The following is a 22562-nucleotide window of genomic DNA, read 5'->3' on the forward strand; positions in this document are numbered from 1 at the left end:
GTTTATTTGACAGAGAGAGGCACAGCGAGAGAGGGAACACAAGCAGGGGGAATGGGAGAGGGAGAAGCAGGCTTCCTGAGGAGCAGGGAGCCCGATGTGGGGCTCGATCCCAGGACCCTGAGATCATGACCTGAGCCGAAGGCAGACGCTTAACGACTGAGCCACCCAGGCGCCCCTACACCTTTAATACTTGTCTTCCATGTAGTTTAGTCATGCTATTTATTTATGTTCTGATTAATTTTTTTAATATTTCTAAGCTATGGTAAAATATATGTAACATAAAATTGGCCACTTTAAACTATTTTAAGTGTAAAATTCACTGATGTTAATCATATTCACAGTGTTGTGCAGTCATCACCACTATCCTTTACCAAAAAATTTTTCATCACCAAAACACACACTCTGTACCATTAAGCAATAACTCCCCATTCTCCATCTCCGTAGCCCCTGGTAAGCTCTGTATCTCTATGAATTTGCCTGTTCTAGATATTGCCTATAAGTTTGATCATACAGTATTTGTTCTTTTGTGTCGGGCTTCTTTCAGTTAGCATTATGTTTTCAAGGTTCTTCCAGGTTGTAGCAGGTATCAGAATGCCATTCATTTTTATGCCCGAAACTATTCCATTGTATGGATATACCACATTTTGTTTATCCATTCAACTGTTGATGGACATCTGGGTTGTTTCTGCCTTCTGGCTACTATGAATATTCACATACAATTATTTGTTTGAGTCCTTATTTTTGATCTTTTGGGTATATACCTGGGAGTGGAATTGCTAGTCATATGGTAATTTTTGTTTAACTTTTTGAGGAACCACCAAACTGTGATTAGTTTTTAATTCTAAAATATTCAGAATTTGTATTAATTCTGCTTATTTTGTACTCTTTTATTTTGAATACTCTGACTTATCCTAGGAATTGTAGCTATGCACATTGAGACCCTAGAAGCAGTACATCGAGAGAGTAGAAGACTCCCACCTATACAGAAGGTAATTATTCCAGACTACATGCTTTCAGGGTATAACATCTCTTCTTAAAAACAGCAACAATAGACTTTTGTGCCGCAGAAAGTACCTACTCCTAACCTTTTACAGAGACTCCAGTTTTAATGATACATTAAACTTTCAGAGGAGTTTATCATGTAGATCCTCCTAAAACAGATACTGAAGTAGAATAGTAGATTCAACAAAGGAGCAATAATAGCCTCTTGTTGAGTCTATTTTTATAGGCAGGGCATAAATTATGAACATTCTAACTTCCAAGCCCAAGCCAAGATTTTATGCCCTGCCTACTTCCAGAAAAAAAGGACTTAAGGCAATTACCATAAAAATACTAGGTTCCTGAATCTGTTTACATTATAAGCATACATCACAAGCATCTGGGAATCTGGGAAGTCTATTAAAAATTGAGAGTCCTGAACCCCACCCCAGCCTCCTGAATTGGAGTTTCCTGAGACTTTGGCCTGGGAATCTAAACTTTCAAGTACCAGCCTCCCTGATGATTATTTTGCCCCTAGTCTGGCACCTGTCTGTGGACTAGGGTCAGGACCCTCTTACCTATATAACAGAACTATTAAAAATAAATTCAAAGGAAAAATCAGAAGCCAGATGGATAGGCAAGATATTTCTATGAGAAATCTGAGACATGATCATTACAATTTTGGCTTTACATTTAGCTCTGAGCTTCCTAGAGCCAACAAAAAGAATAGTACTGATTTATATAGTTTTTATTGCTTAGTAAAAAATAAGCATATTAGATCTTCAGGAGAGGTGATTTTTTTTTTTCCTTTTAGCACTGGTATCTTCAGAGGAGTGTATCATGTGGTTGTGTATTTCCCAAGATGTGTAATTGTTCATCATATGGCCATTTATTGTGTTAATCTTCAATAAAGGCCAAGAAGGGCAGATCCTTTTAAAGATGCATCTGTTTTTCTAATTATTTGTTTTTTAAGTTTACAGAAGTAACAATGCTCTTTGTATAAAATCAAACTATTAAAGAAATACACATTATACAAAGTGAAAGTCCTCCATGGTCTTTCCAACCCCACCTCACCTCTGCCCTTAACCATGATAGTACCACCTTTAACAGTTTGGTCCATATTCTCACGATTTTTTTCTTTTTCCAAAAAGAGGGAATTATAATATACATACTGGTTTACAGCTTGCTGTTTTTACTTAACAATGTATCCTTGATATCTTTCTATGTTAACACATATAGATCTAGGTCATTATTTTTAATGGTTGCAGAATGTTCCACTGAATAGATATTTTAAACGTCTTTGTAATATCCAATGATTTTTACTGTTAATAAGCAAAGAATCTTTCCACATTTGGATGCAAAAACATCATTTCTGCCCCTTCCCAAATCTGTTTTCTCATTTTGGCTACTTAAGCAGTCTGACTCAGGTTTTTTAGATCTGCAACTGAAAAGATAACTTTGGTCTAAGTGTTGGAAACCCCACAAGATTTGTGTTTAAAATGCTTTCTCTGTTGTCAGCCCAAGATTCTTAGACCTGCCCTACTGCCAGGAGAAGAAATTGTCTGTGAAGGTCTTCGAGTCCTGCTAGACCCTGATGGAAGAGAAGAAGCTACTGGAGGCCTTCTTGGAGGCCCTCAGCTCCTGCCGGCAGAAGGAGCCTTGTTCCTCACCACATATAGAATTCTTTTCAGGGGGACTCCCCATGATCAGCTAGGTATGACTCCTATTATGCCATCAGAATATGGATATCCATGTGCTTGCTACTTGAGGTTTTGATTCCATTTGTGTGCAATAATTTACAGATCATTTCTGATTCAAAGTAAGCCTTTTGTCACGAACTATTTTTTAGAATCCTTTGTCTGTCAAAGCTAATGATAATTTGGATTTTAGAGTCTTATTTAAAGAACCAAGGGTATCTTCTAAACAGTAAATCAAGGGTTCATTCACTGAAACAGTCATAATTTCATGAGGCAGTATATTGTGACTTAGGGATATTCATAGTATATAGCTGCTAACAATGTCTCCTGCTGATTTGTCCCACCTTTCTGAGTCCTGTAGTTAACTCTAAGGCTCAGGTCTTCCAGATACATGATTCCTTTTGTGGAAGGTTATGCTAAGCATCACAAGGTTGTACAACACTAACTAACCCCACTTCCTCTCGTCACATTTCAACTAACCCACTTTCCCTCTTGGCAGGCAACTTCCATTCACTAAACTCCCTCAACTTCTATTTCTATTTTTTACTACTCTATGCAGTCTTCCATATTAGAAGGAATAGCATGCCCTATCAAGTCTGAATTATCTTTTTTAAATCACTGTAATCTCTCTCTAAACTCTTCTGGTTGATCGGAAAAGCATATAAGATTTGGGCTAGAACTGTTGCTCTCCAAATAAGAAGCTCAGATTTAGATTGCTGTTGACCAGTCTTGATATCTTAAGGCCCCTGACCTCTCTCTGAGTTTCAGTTTCCCCTTTTATAAAATTAGGGAACTGGGCTTGTTTGGTGATAATTCAGTGGTTCTCAACCTTGACTGCATATTTGAATTATCTGGGAAGCTTTAAAAAAAAACCTACCAATCTGGGCCCAGTCCTCATACAGTTGAATTAATACCTGGAATAGGATTCTAGGACCCAGGCATCTGTGCATTTTTAAGCCCCAGAAGTGATTATGATGCATAGTAAGGATTGAGAACCATTAGGATAAATGGTCACTAAAGTTCCTTCCTCATCTGCAATTATTCATTCAGTAACATTTGATGAGATGTGCTATATGTGCTGCACATTTTGTTAGACAGTGGTCTTTAGATGCTTGGATAGGATCAAGATGGTTTATTGTCTTATTCATAAAAGAGTGCTTACCATATAATAACAAAAAGCTCATAAAATTCAATAAATAAAATGAATCTATAGTAATAGTTGTATTCATTGAAAAAGAGTGAAAAAAAAGCAAGACTGTCAGCCTCAAAAAAAAAAAAAAAAAAGAAAAAGAAAAAGAGTGAAAATGGAGCAAAATTTTTCAGCCCTCTCCTGTCATATCACCATACATAAATTATATTTGTATTTGAAAGCAAATGTAATTTTAAAAGAAACTAAATATCCAGTATTTACAATTTTTTTTTTTTTTTTTTTTTAAGATTTTATTTATTTGACAGAGAGAGACACAGCGAGAGAGGGAACACAAGCAGGGGGAGTGGGAGAGGGAGAAGCAGGCTTCCTGCTGAGCAGGGAGCCCGATGCGGGGCTCGAACCCAGGACCCTGGGATCATGACCTGAGCTGAAGGCAGACGCTTAACGACTGAGCCACCCAGGCGCCCCTTACAATTTCTTTTGTACTGTGACTTGGGAGCTCAGTGGCCACAAACATACATTCTGGGGATATAAGTATATGAGATACTTGGTCACTTAAGTTGTTCCAATTTATTTCTTTTTAAAAAATCAAAACCATACTTAGTGTGACAGCTTATATTGTTCTCTTGTTTTTTCCTGTCAATTTTTGGGTCAATTTTGTATTTTAGGGAATTTATTTTTATCAGAGAAAGCCTTCTTACTGCCTCTTTTATTTCTCTTTTTAAATTTCTAATTCAAAATATCTCCTTTAATGACACACAGGAATCTGATAATTTTATATGTGTTATATAAGCATAGGTTGTTTAATACATCCTAGGACTTAAATTCTGTATACATCGTAATTTTGTTTAGCCTCTGGATATGAGCTCAACATAAGAGCATAATCAGAATTTTCCAGGTTAGGAGTTGACAGATCCAGGGAATGAGAAATTCTGATGATGATAAGTGGATGTACGTATGAACTCATAAACCTAGTTCAGTTCTCACCCCTCCGGCTTACTAGCCAAGGCGCCTTGCCCATTGCTGCTCCTGTTCTTTCACTTGTACCACTGCCTGGAATTCCCTCCTCTTTCCCTCTGCAAATCCAAACCTATGTTCTCTTCAACGCTCACCTTCCCTCTCCTTTCCTCCAGGAATCATTCTCAAGTCATCTAGCATGCAGAAATCTTCTCCCTTTCTGAAATATTTAAAGCCCTGTCCCTCAAACCAAGGACCTAATGACATGTTATATTCGGCATGTGACTCTTCTCTTCCAGGGGGAACTTTGAACTCTCCAAGAGAGGCTTTGCATGTGCTATTTATTTTCTAGACTTGCATCTTCGCAACCTCTAGTAGTTGATAAATAATTATATTTTCCCTTATTTGCTTTAGTATTTAAGTTCCTAAAACTCTTCAGCCTCAGCTTAGTCCTGTATCTTCTCTGAAGGCACAAATACAAGGTACAGCACCTTTTACCACGTATGGAAACACATTTTAAAAATCTTTTCTCGGGGTGCCTGGGTGGCTCAGTCATTAAGCGTCTGCCTTCGGCTCAGGTCATGATCCCAGGGTCCTGGGTTTGAGCCCCAAATCGGGCTCCCTGCTCAGCAGGAAGCCTGCTTCTCCCTCTCCCACTCCCCCTGCTTGTGTTCCCTCTCTCATTGTGTCTCTCTCTCTGAAATAAATAAATAAAATCTTTAAAAAAAAAAAAAATCTTTTCTCTTTTGCTTTATACTTACATTAAATATCATGGGTGCTGTTAAGATTAAGAATCTTTAAGATTGCCTTAAGCCAGGTGATCTGGTGTGGCACACAGCAGGTTGGGGAAATAGAAAAAATGAAGGTAGGCAGACTGGGATGGTTCATTCGCTCCAGGAAAGGATCATGTCTCAGGAGTGAATTGTCATGCAATAAAATCAATGAATGTGATTCTAGAATCATGGCATTTTCTCTCACTGCATTCCTGGGCATTGTCCTCTCCTAATACATTTCTTTAGCAGAGGCTGATAAAATGGGAAGCAGAAACTCTATAAATAAGCAGTAAAGTGCCGTTGCTGAGTGTGTGTCCTGCTTTCCTGTAGTTGGTGAGCAGACAGTTGTGCGGAGTTTTCCTATTGCCTCCATCACCAAGGAGAAGAAGATTACGATGCAGAACCAGTTGCAGCAAGAGGGACTACAGATTACATCAGCATCTTTTCAGGTATTAAGAAAGGGAGCCATTCCTCTACTACTATTTAAAAGTTTTGTACAAATGATGTGGCCACTTTCTGTGGTAATGGGGTCAGAAGTTAGAGGATGAGGAGGATCAGAGGGTCTGAGAGGGTAATCTTGAACTGAGTAAACCCCTGAATCATTCTGTATTTAATCCCCCACTTCCTGAACCCCTTGGCCAACTGAGTACCAACAGATTATCTGTCAATATTTAGTGATCTTAGAAATTCAGACACATACTATTGACTCTTGTTCTTTGCCAAGTCATACCTTTGTGTTTGATAAAGGCTGTAGATAGAAAGCAGTTCTCTTGGCACCTGTTTCAGAAGGAAATGCCCTATGGCCCTCCTGTGGAAGAGATAAAACTCTAAGAATTATAGTCAGGGCTAAAGTACTATTGGTACTAACTAAATAACCTTTAATTAAGCAGAGGTTTTTCTAGGGGGCTTTGAATGTATCAGAACTTGTGGAATTACTGATACAAAGCAGACACTGGAAGAGTGATCTTCTCTTAGTTTTTCCTTTTTACAGTTCTCAGTCTGTGATATTTTGCTCTTCCTATTTTTATGCCTTGTCTCTGACTTCTCAGATTTTTGAGGGCACCGGTTCTTGCCTCATTCCTTCTATCCAGGAAGCCACCCTAGGACCTCCATGTGCTCATTGTGTGAAATGTGAGGCTGCTGATCTCTAGGCTCCAGACCTTCTCCCATCACCTGGGGGCAGGGGCCTCCTAGGGATTTCTTCACTGTTCCACCTGCCAAAGGACTCTAAACTGGAATATTGCCTGGCTATATTGGTTAGGATTCTATATACTAGATTTATGATATCTAAGAAGAGGCTTCCTTAGGCCAAATTCCCCATCTATAACCAACAGTTGAGAAAAAAGAAGGACATGTTTCCTACTTCAGCCACTATAAGTTAATTTCTCTATCCCATCATAGAAAAGATAGTCTTAAAGAAACCCAACTTCAAGATAGATGATTTTCCTTGCCGGTGAACCATCTATGACAAGTAAACCTTTCTGACTCCTTTTTCTTTAAATAAAAAATTATATTACATGATATCCAAGGTCCCCTCAACCTCTGGACTTCTGCCATTTAGTATTATTTTCTGTTATTTCAGTAACTTGGGGGAAGTTATCTGGAAATCCTTAATTAATCCTTCTAAGGTATTTTCTCTCTTTTTATTTCTAGTTGATTAAAGTAGCGTTTGATGAAGAAGTGAGTCCAGAAGTAGTAGAGATCTTTAAGAAACAGCTAATGAAGTTCCGTTATCCTCAGTCCATTTTCACCACCTTTGCTTTTGCTGCTGGACAAACTACCCCACAAATAATTTTACCGAAACAGAAGGAAAAGAACACCTCCTTCCGGTAAGAAGACAGTCAAGTTTCTTCATTTCAGCCTTTTCATAGCTCCCTGTCAGGAGGAAATGACCTATCCTTTGTGTCAGTGTGTACATGACAGCTCTTTTTGTCTGCCATTCTGTCAAGCCCATTGAACCTAGCTCAGAAAGTTATGGAACGGTAGCACTGATGTATGGAACAAGTTTCAAAAACTAAACGCTACAAGAGGTTTTGACCAATATGTCCGTTGCTCATGATATATTTTTAGAATGTGAAATTCTGTTCCCCCTTTTACCCATATTGATTCCTTTCTAACTGCCTTTGAGCAGGCCCTTCAGTTTTCTTTGATATCCAGACAGTTTTGCTTTGATCTACAGATGGTAGCCTTTATTTTTTTCTTTTTTATAACTTTTTGTTTTGGTACAGTTTCAAATTTACAGAAAAGTTACCACATAACACAAAGAATTCCTGTATACCATTTACCCAGATTCACCAATTGTTTATGTTTTGCTCCATTTCTTTATCGTTCTCTCTCATATATATTTTTTCCTAAACTGTTTGAGTTATATACATAACACCCCTTTATCCTTAAATATATCAATATGTATTTTCTAAGAACAAACCATGGTATATAACCAGGAAATTGAATTGGTATAAAACTTCTATCTAACCCAGAGTCCTTATTCAAATTGCTGATGATCCTTTATAGCTACTTTTTTTTTTCTGCCTAGTACAGGATCCATTCCAGGATCCGGCATTGCATTTAGTTGTCATATTTCTTTGTGGGACCCCTTATTTTCTGATGAAAATTTTTAGTAATTTATGTTGAAACTTTTACATTTCAGTTATTACAAAATAACAATTGCTTAAAATTTATCTTCGATTAGTGATAAAATATAGGGGCCAAAAGTTCAGTTCATTCATCGCTTAGAATTTGGTCATCTGCCAGTACAAATTACATATTAAGGAGTACTCTGCAGACTTTGGAGAAAAGCCCTTTTCTTTGCCTAAAAGTGGGGTAGGCTGGAGATTATAGAAGAGTTGAGGTTCCAGACACTGTGTCATTACTAAATTGCATAGCTGACCCCCTGTACCACTGTTACCGGGTAAGTGAAGGGGACCATGCAGATCCAGAAATGATACACTGAAACATGAGCAGCTTCCTAGGTATTTACAGTAGTGAGTGAAGCATCTTGTCTTAGCACTGTGGAGTCACAGAGGAACCTGTGACATCTATTATTCCGACCCTCTATGGAAGATACAAAGCTTTGTATGGTGTTTTATGTTTAGAATCTATGGACTATGGAAGGAAATACATACATACACACACATATAAAATCAACCTCTTTGTGTCAAGCTTAATCTATCCAGTTGCAAGGGAGATATAGCAGTTTTAAGATTTAAAACACCTTAGAATTGTCGAGTATGTAAAGGTTTATGGTGTCAGAAGGCAGGGCACCACACATACACACTTAAACCTGGTGCTAACTATAATTGTCATATGATCTCAAAGAAAAGCCTACAAATTAGTAGAAAGAGTTTGAATTAGTAGAGAGGGGAGCAAATGGGCTCCCATGCAGGAGGACTTCTACCAGCGTGGCTTGTGGGGGCTGGTAGAGGCAGTGGCGTGGATAACCAGAGTGCCTTAAAGGGCATGTTTGACCAAAAAGCCAAACTGAGTTTAAATTTGGAGTAAGTAGCTTATGTGCCACTCTAGGTTCTTGCACTTTTTGTCTACAACTGTCCTGATGACAACAGTGTTTTATAGAAAATTAGTCTACTGCCATATACAAAATGATCTAAAGAAGGAGAGGCTTACTGGGGTCTGGACAATCCTAGTAGCTGTGGATGTGGAAAGGAAACAAGTGGAGCCGTGTAGGTATCAAAAAATGTAAATGTTGTCCTCATATTAAATTGGTGGTCTCTTTGGTTTTATGACTTGTAGCACCTTCTCAAAAACAATTGTGAAAGGTGCCAAAAGGGCAGGGAAAATGACAATTGGGCGGCAGTATTTATTGAAGAGGAGGACAGGGACAATTGTGGAAGAGCGAGTGAATCGTCCTGGATGGAATGAAGAAGATGACATATCAGGTATGTGAGAACTCCTTTTTCCTTCATGAATTGGTTTTATTCTTTCTTCTTATATGAATAAGAATAAGAGACTCAGATGTAGTTGCCCTTAAACTTTGACTCACAAGAACCTAAACCTCATGAGAAGATTGGAGGCACTTACCAGCGTCTCAGAATTGGAAAAAAAAGAATATTTATTTTCCCAATATTCCATTGTTCAGATAAGATTTTGCTAAATTATACTTCTCTTTTACTAAATCCACAGAGCTGGTTGGCCATTGTCACATGGGTCTCATCAAAGGGAGAAAGAAAGAAACCCCAATGCATGGGAAATTTAGGTACAAAGTAATCCCCTGTACCTTATTGTTATGCAATAAATATAAGGAAACAAGGACATTGGGTATTCAAAATTAAAGATTTGGGTTTGGGGTAAGAACATTGTGGGTACTCTGAATCAAAATGAGGGACCAAAGATGAAAGGGTTCTTAGATGGTAAGAAAAAAAGTGCCTGGTAAATATTCAAAAGGACAGAATCTGAGAAGCTGAGATACCTCTCAGTTGGGAAAATAGAGGCAGGAAACCAGTCACAAAATGGCTTATTGACTGTTTTCTGTTCCTTAACCCACTATGGAGTATGTTTATGGAATTAACACTAGGGCGAATCTGATCTAATAGGCAGGATACCTTTGCACCCTTTTTCTTTTCAGGATCTTAAAGTCAATCACTAGTGACTATACCACTACTACTTCTACTAATAATAATAATAAGGACATTTTGAAGAAAGAAACCTCATATTTAGAGACATCACTGGCTAAAGGTCTCGATTTCAGTAGGTGTACCTACATACTCTGAGAGCAATGAAAAGACCCACCATTGCATTACTGGAATGACCATTTGTTGGAACCCTGGCCTCCTTAGAGTCACACGGAAAGCCATAAAGACATTACCCATTGGTATTTGACTCTTCTAATTTGAAGTTCTTATGATTACACAGAAGAAAAACTGTTATTTTATGATATTTATTCTACCAAAAGATCAAATTATATAATGCTCTTTGCTCCTCTGAAAATAAAAAGCCAACAGAAAACTGGTACCTGATGGTATATTTGCATTGTGAAGTTCACAAACTAAAACACAAAGTCTTGTATTTGTAGGGATAAGCTGTTACGGTTTTTTTCTTTATTTTATTTTTTTTTTAAGATTTTTTTATTTATTTATCTGACAGAGAGGGACAAAGCGAGGGAAGGAACACAAGCAGGGGGAGTGGGAGAGGGAGAAGCAGGCTTCCCACTGAGCAGGGAGCCCCCAGGACCCTGGGATCATGACCTGAGCCGAAAGCAGATGCTTAACAACTGAGCCACCCAGGCACTCCCTTTTTTTTCCTTTTTCTTTTTTTAAATTTTATTTTATTTTATTATGTTATGTATTTTTTTTCTTTAAATGGAAAAGAGCCATATCATTCCCTTTGACATTAGAACTTTGAGTACATATCCAAAAATTCTGAAACCTTAATTTGATTTCTCTCACTGTAGAAATAAATAAAGTAAATTAGGACAGTTTTTAACATGGATTTTTTTTTTTTTTAGTTAGAACATGCTGTACAATTAGGAATGTTAGGGGTTTTTCTTAAATCCTCCCTAAATGCTTGATTATTGGATAAATCCTTCCACATCTAAAATCTTAAGTGATTCTGTAACCTGTGATTGCAAAATTATGAGGGAGTTTCCCATGTATACCACATCCTCTGACAAAAATATTTTCCACAAAAAAAGTATAACCTCTTGATACCTCTCTAAGAAAAGTCTTTTCCCACGAGTGAACTTCTGCCTAACCTAGAAATTTCTACAAAAAGTTTATGTTCTGAAAAGTTAACTGAAACCTGGATGATGAAGTTTGTATAGTGATCATATTAAAGATAAATTTTACTGTTGAGTTAGCCTCTGACAAAATTTGAATGTTTATTTTATAGTCCTAAATAGAAATCACTATACTTTGGCATTAATAAGCAAGCCTGATTGAAACAGAAAAATATGGCTAATGAATCCAAAATTCTATTATTTTTAGAAAATTTGAGTTAGTTTCCCTGGCATTTTCAAAGTTTATTTATTTATTTATTTATTTATATATATATATATTTTTTTAAAGATTTTATTTATTTATTTGAGAGAGAGAATGAGATAGAGCATGAGAGGGGGGAGGGTCAGAGGGAGAAGCAGACTCCCTGCTGAGCAGGGAGCCCGATGCGGGACTCGATCCTGGGACTCCAGGATCATGACCTGAGCCGAAGGCAGTCACTTAACCAACTGAGCCACCCAGGCGCCCTATTTATTTATTTAAGTAATCTCTACACCCAATGTGAGACTCAAACTCACAACCCCAAGATCAAGAGTCACATCCTTTTCCAGCTGAGCCAGCCAGGCACACCCCTTCCCTGGCATTTTGAGGCCCTGATGTTTTATTTCCTGACTATCCATTATGGTTTTAATTTATGTTTGAACATAATGATTCTTCAAGGAATTAACAGGATTTAATACATACATCGTGCCTGTAGCCCTAATATAAACCACTCTTGGTTTAAGAATCCTCTTCAATGAATCATGGAACACTATATCTAAAACTAATGATGTAATGTATGGGGATTAACATAACAATAAAAAAATTTAAATGCAAAAAAAAAAAAAAAAGAATCCTCTTCAAAAGGAAGCTTCTAATCCTCTACTTTGAGCCATATCATTTTTTCAAAATCTGTTTCTGCCTTCACAGTTTCAGATGATAGTGAACTCCCCACAAGTACCACTCTGAAGGCCTCAGAGAAGTCTACAATGGAACAGTTAGTGGAAAAAGCTTGTTTCAGAGACTATCAGCGTTTAGGTCTGGGAACCATAAGTGGCAGCTCTTCTCGCTCAAAACCAGAGTATTTTCGAATCACTGCCTCCAACAGGATGTATTCACTGTGCCGGAGGTAAGTCCGTTAGTGGGCTCCAAAAAGACACCTTTCCTTTCTTCTATTTTGTCTTGAATGGGCCATTTGTCATCATAACCCAAAGGGAGAAAAATACCAGAAAATTAAGAGCAAGATCTCCAGGGATATGTGTGTTTAAGGGACATTTTTTAGCAGCATGAGCAAGCATCTCCTTGGCATTCTCAGAAGTATAATTATATCAATGAATAGTGCCTAGATTAGAGCAAAAGGTGAAAGGTAAAAGTTTTTGTCTTCTTTAGGATTTTTTTTACTTGTCTTTCTCTTCCCATTTGCATCTTTTCTACCATGACTGAAGATAACTTGAAATAAAAACAGGATTTTCCCAGGTAGACAGGAGAAATGGTCTGCTGTAGGCCAGGGGTCTACAAACTTTCTCTTTAAAGGACCTGATAGTACGCATTTTCAGTTTTGCAGACCATACGGTCTCATTGCAGCTGCTCTGCCACAAAAGCAGCCGTAGATGGTAAATAAATGAATGGGCGGAGCCTGTTTGGGCCCACACTGTGTTTGTTGACCCAAGTGTAGACAGGGTTTTCTTACGCTGTCTAATTAGAATATTTTCAAGGGATATTAGAGAATGGAAATGAACATGTTTTCTTCTATTGTTGTCATCTCTCACTGTTTCCTCTATCAATTAAGTTCTATTCCATGCTCTATATTTATATTTATTAAAACTACATTTCCGCCATCCACAAGTTTAAGCATTTTCATCTCCAGGTAAGTTGTTTCCTTTGCATTCATAAATTCCCAGTTTGATTGAATAGAATAATGCTATGAAACTACTTTGTATATTGTAAGCCTTGTACATATTTTAGAAAGTTGTCTTAATGTTACTATTAGTTTCAACCCCTCTGATCCTGAAGAGCCATAGATATCTTATTTTAAATGACAGTTTAAATTTACAAATACCTGCCCACCCAACACATGAAAAGATGCTCAACATCACTCATCATCAGGGAAATGCAAATCAAAACCACAGGGAGATATCACCTCATACCTGTCAGCATGACTAAAGTCAAAAACACAAGAAACCGGTATTGGTGAGGATGTGGAGAAAAAGGAACCCTTGTGCACTGTTGGTGGGAATGCAAACTAGTACAGCCACTGTGGAAAACAGTATGGAGGTTCCTCAAAAAATTAAAAGTAGAGCTACCCTATGATCTAATCATACTACTGGGTATTTACCCAAAGAATACAAAAATACTAATTCAAAAGAATATATGCATCCCTATGTTTATAGCAGCATTATTTATAATAACAAAATTATGAAAGCAGCCCAATTGATGAATGGATAAAGAAGATGGGTGTGTGTGTGTATATATGTGTGTGTGTGTGTGTGTGTGTGTGTGTGTGTGTGTGTAATGGAATATTACTCAGCCATAAAAAGGAATAAAATCTTGCCACTTGCAACAGCATAGATAGATCTAGAATATAACATGGATGGATCTAGAGAGTATAATGCTAAGCAAAATAAGTCAGTCAGAGAAAGACCAATACCATATGATTTCACTCATATGTGGAATTTAAGAAACAAAACAAATGAACAAAGAAAAAAAAGAGAGACAAACCAAAAAACAGACTCTGAACTATAAAGAACAGACAGATTGTTGTTACCAGAGGGAGGTAGATGGAGGGATGGATGAAATAGGTGATAGGGATTAAGAGTACAGTTATCTTGGGGTGCCTGGGTGGCTCAGTTGGTAGAGCATCCAACTCTTGATCTCAGCTCAGGTCTTGATCTCAGGGTTGTGAGTTCAAGCTCCACATTGGTCTCTAAGCCGGGTGTGGAGCCTATATTTAAAAAAAGAAAGAAAGAAAAGAGGAAGAAGAGCAAACATACTCGCAGGCAAATATATGGGATTAGAGGTTGGGAGGTTTCTAATATGAAATCTCTTTGGAATAGTATTTCTAAATAAACTAAAGGAAATGACTCTGAAACCTGCCTATCTTCTTGTGTTTCCTAATCTATAAAAACAAAGTACTCCTGTCTGTTTTGTATTTTCCCAGTCATATCCTGTAACTTCATGAGCTAATCTTTTTTAAAAAAAATATCAACATGTAGTGTTAATATTTAAACTTATTTTGACATTTGAACATACTGTTCTCATACCAAAAATCATTTGGTTTTGATTTTTAGTTCTTTCACCATCTCATGCAGGCTAATACTAGTGTACTCTATGCTCACTTGTCATTTCAGCAGACTATTGAGTTGATAATTTGGCTTGTCATCCTCATAAAGTTGATATTAATCCAGTAATCTTACAATCTTTATTTCAAGTTGACAAAAAGTAGTGTATAACGCAAAGGGAATCATCAGTTTAACAGAGGCCTTTTTAGTAATTCTACATCGCATTTTTATTTTCTAAGTTTAGGTTATTCCACAGAAGTCTGCAGTATCACTAAAGGGGGCTTATTTCAAAAAAGACTACAGATTAATGGGTTTATTTAGCTGTTTTCACATCTCGGCTGTTTCTTCTCAACCCCTGGAGAACTGAGTTGAAACTAAGTTCCATGTTTAAAAAAGTATCTTAACCTTCAACCAGTATGTTTCTGAGCCTTAGAAAATTATGGGATATGATGATATTCATGTTCTCATATTCTCTCTCTCTCTCTCTCTCTCCCTCCCTCTCCCCCCATTTCTTTCCTGTTCTCCCCCCCCACCCCCTGCAATCCCAATCATTCTCTTTCTCCTTTCCATGTCCCTGAAGCTATCCTGGCCTTTTAGTTGTACCTCAAGCTGTACAAGACAGTAGTTTACCAAGAGTTGCCCGCTGCTATCGACACAATCGCCTGCCTGTTGTATGTTGGAAGAACTCAAGAAGCAGTACCCTGCTTCTCCGATCTGGAGGATTCCATGGGAAGGGAGTAGTTGGTCTTTTCAAATCTCAGAACTCCCCTCAGGCAGGTAAGCATCTCTCTGCAGCACAGTTACGATCATTTCACTTCAGAGAATTCCTAAAAATAAAGGAAGTAATATCTGGGAATGCCAATTGTGCCCTTATATTGAGCCTTCTCTCACACTCAGGCTTTCCACTGTGCGATATAAAACATGTACTACTTGACAATGTGGGGGTTACACCTTGAATTTGACATCTTGCTTAATATGTCTGTCTATATTTGGATTTTAATAGAAATTATCATAATAAAGTCTTTGGTTCTAGGCTATTTTCATTTCAGCAAACCAAAGTATCCACAGATGGAAACTAGATTATGCTAATCTTTCTCTTTCCTTCTGGGAAGCATCCAATTGTATTTAACAGCTTCAGAGGCAAGTAGGGATTCTCTGTCCCATGTAATATGAGATATTTTATCTCATTCCTACAAGTCACATGCACACACACAAACAAGTCAGCAAACTAATGACCAAAATGCTGCCTTTTTTAAAGAAGCTCTCAAGCAAAGGATATTTTAGGAAGCTAGAGGGAAGCCAACTTAAGAAAGCAGATAGTACTGCTGTCCTTTTTTCTGAGGATATTTTTAAGCACTATGTTTGGGGTCTTGAAGTTAGTCAGGAGCTATATTTTGCTGATCTTTCCCATAACTTCTAGTTTATAGTAGATGCTCAATAAAATTAAACAATAGACCACCAAGATATCAGATCCAGTTTAGGTTTGGCTGTGTTCTTAACTCTTTGGAAATGAGGTAAGTCAAGTTCTGTGGGTCAGCAGGTAAAACCATGTGCTTTTGATATCTCCTTTTTGTTCTCATTCATTTTCCTCCTGAAAGTTAAAAGTTGGCTAGTATGTCCTTGACCGTTCACTTGACTGAGGGCAGCACACACACAACATAGCAGCAGCAGCAGCAGCAGCAGCAGCAGCATTATCCCACCTGTCTTGGAGTCTCAACATTGGTATATTTAAACACAATTGGCTTTGAACTATTTGGACACTGGGAAATCCTCCCAAGCCACACAGTAGATATAATAGAACACAGCATATAAGTTACGTAAAGTGAGGGAATCATTTCAGAGTCCTGATAAATATATCACTGAGCTTTTCATTGGAAAAATTAAAATTATTTTATTCCACTGGTTTCTGATATTTTTAATCTAATATAAAAATATTTCATATTTTTGAGCTCACACATATGCTTACATTTTAATATCTTTGAAATTGGGATACATCTTAACATTTATGTGATCAGAAAGAATTGTCATAGTTTAAATGGAAGAATTTTTAATTCTTAGTACATAAGATAATGGCACATCTTATAATTAATGACATCTTAGAGTTTATAAAATACAATAATGGCATCTTAAAGTTTGTAAAATATAATTTTGCTAATTATTTTTTTATTCAAGGTGTAAGAAAATTTGTTAATACCTGTTGTCCTTCTAATGAGTCCAGAATGATGCCTCTTTAAAGTGCCTGGGCCAGTTTCAGTGATTCTTTGCTCCACACAAACCAGACTCAGACTACCTCCAACCTAGAATTGCATTCACATTTGTTTCCCTCTGTGCATACCCTCTGCCCCTCTCTTAGAAGGACCAGGGAATCTGGCAGTAGCTGTTGCTACCTTCTCCCCATCTTCCTCCCCTCTTCCTGCAACAAACCCCTACAAGTTCATGTGACCTATTAGACCTGTGTGGCAGAATTAGAAGAAAGCCACTAGTATGGGGAATTCTCACCTCTGCCCACTCTGGGATGTCAAGGGAACCCACTCCATCCTCTGCTTCCAGACGGTAGCATGGACAGGATAATTGGGGGAAATCATCAAGGAGATGTTGCCTTTTGTGACTCTTCATTTTGAGTTGCTTGTATAATGAGAAGCTACTCCTGTGCTTGGAAGGACAGCCCTGTGCTGGTTTTCCAGACCTGCGCTCTTTCTGGGAGGATGATGAGGCAACCAAGAAATAGGTGTGGTGAAACCAGTATTAAAGGAGGATAGCCATCTAATAGTTTACAGCTCAAAGTGGGTCTGGTTTCTATATTTGGGTGTGGTAACTTGAAGATTATGTACAGAAAGAATAAGATACTTAGGTAGATAGCTCTTTTATTAACATAGAGACAGTTTGTTTTATTCACTTCTTCTTTTATAGCTCCTACCTCCTCTTTAGAATCTTCCAGTAGCATAGAACAAGAAAAATACCTGCAAGCCTTACTGAATGCAGTTTCTGTCCATCAGAAACTCAGTGGCAATAACGCCCTTACGGTCAGGCCAGCACTTGCCCTGTCTCCAGGTAAGATCTGGTAATATTTCCTTCTTGACAACTATGAAAGGTCAGATTCATTCTAACCCAGCGTTAGTCTCTTTAGTTATTTATACTGTTCCTTCTGTGTGACCCCTTAAAGCTTTACCCTGTGGGGCTATAACTTTAGCTCCTTTTACTTAAAAATCAGCATACCACTGTTAATGTCTAGTAACAGTAACCAAATGTGGGGATTCAATTATTTCCTTTTTAAAAGAATGATAGGAGTGGGGAACATCAAGTCATCTTTTTTCCTAGAATTGTTTTTACATAGACTTTAACATATTATTACAAAGTTGAATGTATAAGGTGAACCCCTGATTATTTAAATGCATATGTAGTAAATCATTGTGTGTAAGTTTGAAATTCCTGAAATTTCTGCAGCCTTTTATGATTTGTAGTACAGTTTGTTTCCACTAGATTTGGATGAAGCCATTAAGACTTGTACTAATACTCTGTTTCAGTTATCATGTGGTGGAACCCCAGAGGGTTCATGTAGAGGTAACCCTAATGTGTCAGACATGGGAGCATGTGACTTGAAAAGTTGGTCTCCTTGGCTTAATCAGCTATTTGAATTAGCTCAACATAAGCAGAAAGTGGCTTTTCTTGTAAAGTAACACCGTGCATGCCTTGCTTCATTTGTCATTAAATTCTCTGATTGCACTTGCCAAACCTAACTCTCTATAATCTTGCAAATGTGTGTATCTCTGAGGAAATAGTAACAGTGCCTTGTTATCTCTATTAAAGCTGTGGGTACTTAAAAAGTACAATGTTTGGCAGCAATTAGACATGCTACACATGAAGATAACTTTTTGTCATTTGAGTAATGTTAACCTGAACGACGTGGTTTTTGTTCTTCTTTTTGGCTGACTTTCAGGGACTGAAAGGAGGACTTCAAGAATGTCCACTGTGCTTAAGCAGGTAGTGCCAGGACATTTGGATGTAAACCCATCCAATAGCTTTGCTCGAGGAGGTTAGTAAGACTGATTTTATAACTGAGCACTGATACGACCTTAAAATCAGAAAACTTTACTCTAGATAGTGATATTTTAAATCAACTAATTATGGTTCAAATTGTTCTTAATTACCCTTTCTAAATAAATTATCTAATTTGTTACTGGTGTCATGACAGATGAGTTTAGCCTTCTGGAACAAGAGGCATAATAATTGCTGAAATCTTAGATATTGATGAGTTTGGAAGCCACGGGAGGTAAGGGGAACATGTCTAAATGGTCAGCCCTGCGAATAGCCTACAATGCTTCAGGTTTGCAGGGTAGCAAAGCTGATCACAGAACATAAGCAGCTAGAGAAGAATAATCTGAGACCCAAAGAATTGTGCCTCCCCAGTGCCTGTAATTTTTACTCCTATCCTCTGAAATACTAGGCTAGGGAACAAAAGAGAATGATATTCAGGTTACTCTTTTTTTCCTCTGGGCTTTCGCTGCTGGCATAAGGAAGTGGAGAAAGGCTTGTATTTGCTCTTTTAGCTCCAGAGGTGGTCCACTTTGGTCTCTGGAGATTATGTGAGATTCTTTTACTTTTCAGAGGAAATTCCAAAGCAACTATCTTGATTGTAAAATCTCCTACTTCACACTGGATTCATAGAATCTTGGGCTTTTCCTCTCACTCCCATGCAATGCTGAATCCCCTTGAAAACATACCAAGTGAATGATCCAAGTTACTTGAACATCATCAGTAATGGGAAACTCATTTCTTCCTAAAAGTAGTCCCTTGCATTTGTAAGCAACTCTATATTTGTTAGAAAATTCTTTCTCATATTGATCTAAAAATCTGCCACTATGTGACTTTTACATATTGGCCCTAGCTCTGCCCTCTAGAGTTAGAAAATTCTAAATCTTAACCTCCATACTACAGCCCTTAGGATTTAAAAGCTGATATCATCGTTTCGCTCTGAGAACTTTCATTAACTCCAAATTCCCCAATTTGAATGGTTGCCTTCTATCTACCATCTTTGTCACTCAATGAACTCTCCATAGATTTGAACTCATGCAGCCTCAGATTACATTAGATATGAGGATGGCCCCATCACTAGGTTGACCCATACTGACATTAATATCACTTGAAATCTCTTCCCATGTGCTGTTGTTCTTAATATATAGTACTAGCCTTGAGGGTTGATTTTTGAACCTAAATATACTATGTACTGTATCTACAAAATTCCATCTTTTTTTATATGGACTCTTGTTTTAGACTTTGGATCCTGATTCTGTCTACCTATGTGTTAGCCTCTTGTCATGCATCAGTTTGACCTCTGCTGTAATGTAACTTGTTGTTTAAAAAATATTGAACAAGCCAGACCTAAGGGCAGAAGTCTTCATCAAAATAATTTAGAAGCCTGGGGCGCCTGGGTGGCTCAGTCGCTAAGCGTCTGCCTTCGGCTCAGGTCATGATCCCAGTGTCCTGGGATCGAGCCTTGCATCGGGCTCCCTGCTCGGCGGGAGGCCTGCTTCTCCCTCCCCCACTCCCCCTGCTTGTGTTCCCTCTCTCGCTGTGTCTCTCTCTGTCAAATAAAATCTTTAAAAAAAAAAAAAAATTTAGAAGCCTCCCTGAAGAAAGAGATTGTCTGTTAATATATACTAGTTAAAAGTCCTACTAAAACCCACCTGGCCCATATTTCTAAATCTCTGCCAATCTTTTTAATTTGATATTTTCCACTCTTTCCAACTGTTAACTATATCACAAAAGATTATATGGTTAGTTTACCATGACTCATTATAGGAATTAGTGCCTTTTCCTAAGTAATCATAAATTATCCATTAGTAATCCATCCTAGAATTTGGTTCAGAATCAACATAAAGGAAGGCTCTATTTCACAAAATTCACTTTTTCCCCGTTGAAGACCAAGATTACTATGCACATCTCCTGGCAGTCATACTGGTTCTTCTCTGATCCCTAGAGCTGCTTCCTTTGTCTCTTCCAACAGTATCATTCCTCTTCACATAGAGTAGCAGGAATGGACTGGGGCAAGCAAGTTTGGGAAGTCTTAGAAGATTCCTTATTAACATGACCATGACAGGCAGACACACACTCAGACGGGCCAGGGCAAGACGAGGTGTGGACACTTGCACACCCTGTAAATAGTTCATTTCCTTGTACCTCCCCTCAGTGAGAGTCTCTTCATTTTTCCAGATAGCTAGGCACACTTCTCCAGAAGTTCCTCATCTATCCTGTGTGGGAAGAGCCTCCTATCTCTAAATCTTCCTCTTAACCTTCTCCTTTTTTCCTCTTCTCTGTATTTTTGCTGTCTTTTCATTCCTTTCATTGTCATAATCTTGGGTCCTAGTTTTCTTCCTAGGTTATTTTCACTATGTGCCTTTCTCACTCATGATGAGCCAGAGTTTAGATTAACCCCCACCTTCTCCATCACCCTTTTTTCAGTCAGAGCAATCACTTTGCATTCTGTGTGCCTGTTGATGAGTTCCTAAGGCAGGGGAAGCAATCTCTTTTACACAAGAACTAGTTAAGAAAAAGTGAAGATGTGAATAAAGCACATTGCTTTTCATTTAAAATTAAAATCACTTTTGAGCCCTATGCAGAAAGCACATATACTTTATAACTTGGATAAATTATTTTGTTGACTAGAAAAATGTCATGAAAGGGACATCTGGGTGGCTCAGTCAGTTAAGTGTCCAACTCTTGATTTCAGCTCAGGTCTCGGTCTCAGGGTTGTCAGTTCAAGCCCTGCCTGGTGTGGAGCCCACTTTAAATTAATTAATTAATTTTAAAAAAGAAAATCGGTTCTGCCTCTTAAATACAAAAATATAATAGTTCAGTGTATTTGAGAAGTAGCCACATGGAGGCAGCCTTTTAATTTTTCATCCTTTATATTTCCATGGCCCTTTAAGTTTCTCTACATGTGATAGTTTATCCTTATAATAATCTCTAGGATACATATTTTAAGAGGCTCTGAGAAATGAAGTGACTTGGCCAAGATCACTTAGCAACTAGGATAACTGGTAGTGGGATTGGTTCAGTCCGTTTTAGTGCAGCAGTAACTGAATATAGCGTGTACCTCATGCACTGTGCTAGGCATAAGGCCACCTTGATAAATTCAGTCCCATCCCCACATCCAACCCAAGCATCTCTTTCCTCTTCTCCTTTGGCCTGAACAGAATGGAGGGAACAATACCCGTACTTAGGAAACACTCATGTTTTAAACAGCAGTGCATCCCCATTGGTGGGATGGGCTATACCACTTCTTCCCTGAAGCAATCCGCTTAGCCAAACCCTGCTGGACGGTTCCAGGGCCACATGGTTGCTTACACGACAAGACACTAAGAGTTTGATTCAGACCACAGTGCTACCACTTAATGTGTGATCATTAAGCAATTTAGGAAACCTCTTAATGCTCGGTGTCCTCATCTATAAAGCACAGATAATAAATAGTAACTAACTTTAGACTAGTTATGAGGAATAAATGAAATAATAAATGTAAAGCACTTAACTTATTAACTGGTTCATAATAGGAACTCAGTCAATGTTAGTTCCATGATTGTTGTGGTGGTTATTAGTTATAGTTGCCTAATACTCCACTGAACTGGGAGAAAAGTCTACATTTGCATTTAAATTACCTTAAACCAGGTTGCTTCTCACAGGCCTAAGGCAAGAAGATAGAAGACATCTGCTCTAGGTCTAGGCCAACAACTTACAAACTTTTTTATCGTGATTCATAGTTAAAAATATATTTTATATTATATTACATTATAGAAGTATTATATCAGGTAACACTAAGTCACAATGCAAAATGTATATATACTAAAACAAAAGTTTCATGAAATAATATTTATCTGTACCACATGCAGTGTACATAGTATTTTCAAATTCTAATCTATTTCACTTTTTAAAAAATACCAGCTTGACCTACTAAAGTAATTACAGAAACCACTAAGGGGGGGTGTAATGCCTTTGGTTAACATGACTGCCAGATGGGATTACAGTCCTCA

The 22562-nt window shown here is 37.8% G+C and overlaps 1 protein-coding gene across 3 annotated transcripts in view; it reads left to right on the forward strand.

The window, feature by feature from the left end:
• SBF2 (SET binding factor 2) overlaps positions 1–22562 on the forward strand; it is a 450441-nt gene that overhangs the window by 390659 nt on the left and 37220 nt on the right. For 2 of the 3 annotated variants that reach the window (XM_032427050.1, XM_032427051.1), the window contains exons 21-29: positions 916–989; positions 2497–2692; positions 5886–6004; positions 7209–7384; positions 9303–9448; positions 12191–12389; positions 15119–15315; positions 17449–17589; positions 18476–18571. In XM_032427050.1, the coding sequence (XP_032282941.1) occupies positions 916–989; positions 2497–2692; positions 5886–6004; positions 7209–7384; positions 9303–9448; positions 12191–12389; positions 15119–15315; positions 17449–17589; positions 18476–18571 (1344 nt within the window). The remainder of the gene's footprint in view (positions 1–915; positions 990–2496; positions 2693–5885; positions 6005–7208; positions 7385–9302; positions 9449–12190; positions 12390–15118; positions 15316–17448; positions 17590–18475; positions 18572–22562) is intronic. The other variant, XM_032427052.1, reaches the window with a different exon arrangement.

This window comes from Phoca vitulina, unplaced genomic scaffold, assembly GCF_004348235.1.
Source record: "Phoca vitulina isolate PV1807 unplaced genomic scaffold, GSC_HSeal_1.0 scaffold36, whole genome shotgun sequence".
Classification (NCBI taxonomy): domain Eukaryota; kingdom Metazoa; phylum Chordata; class Mammalia; order Carnivora; family Phocidae; genus Phoca; species Phoca vitulina.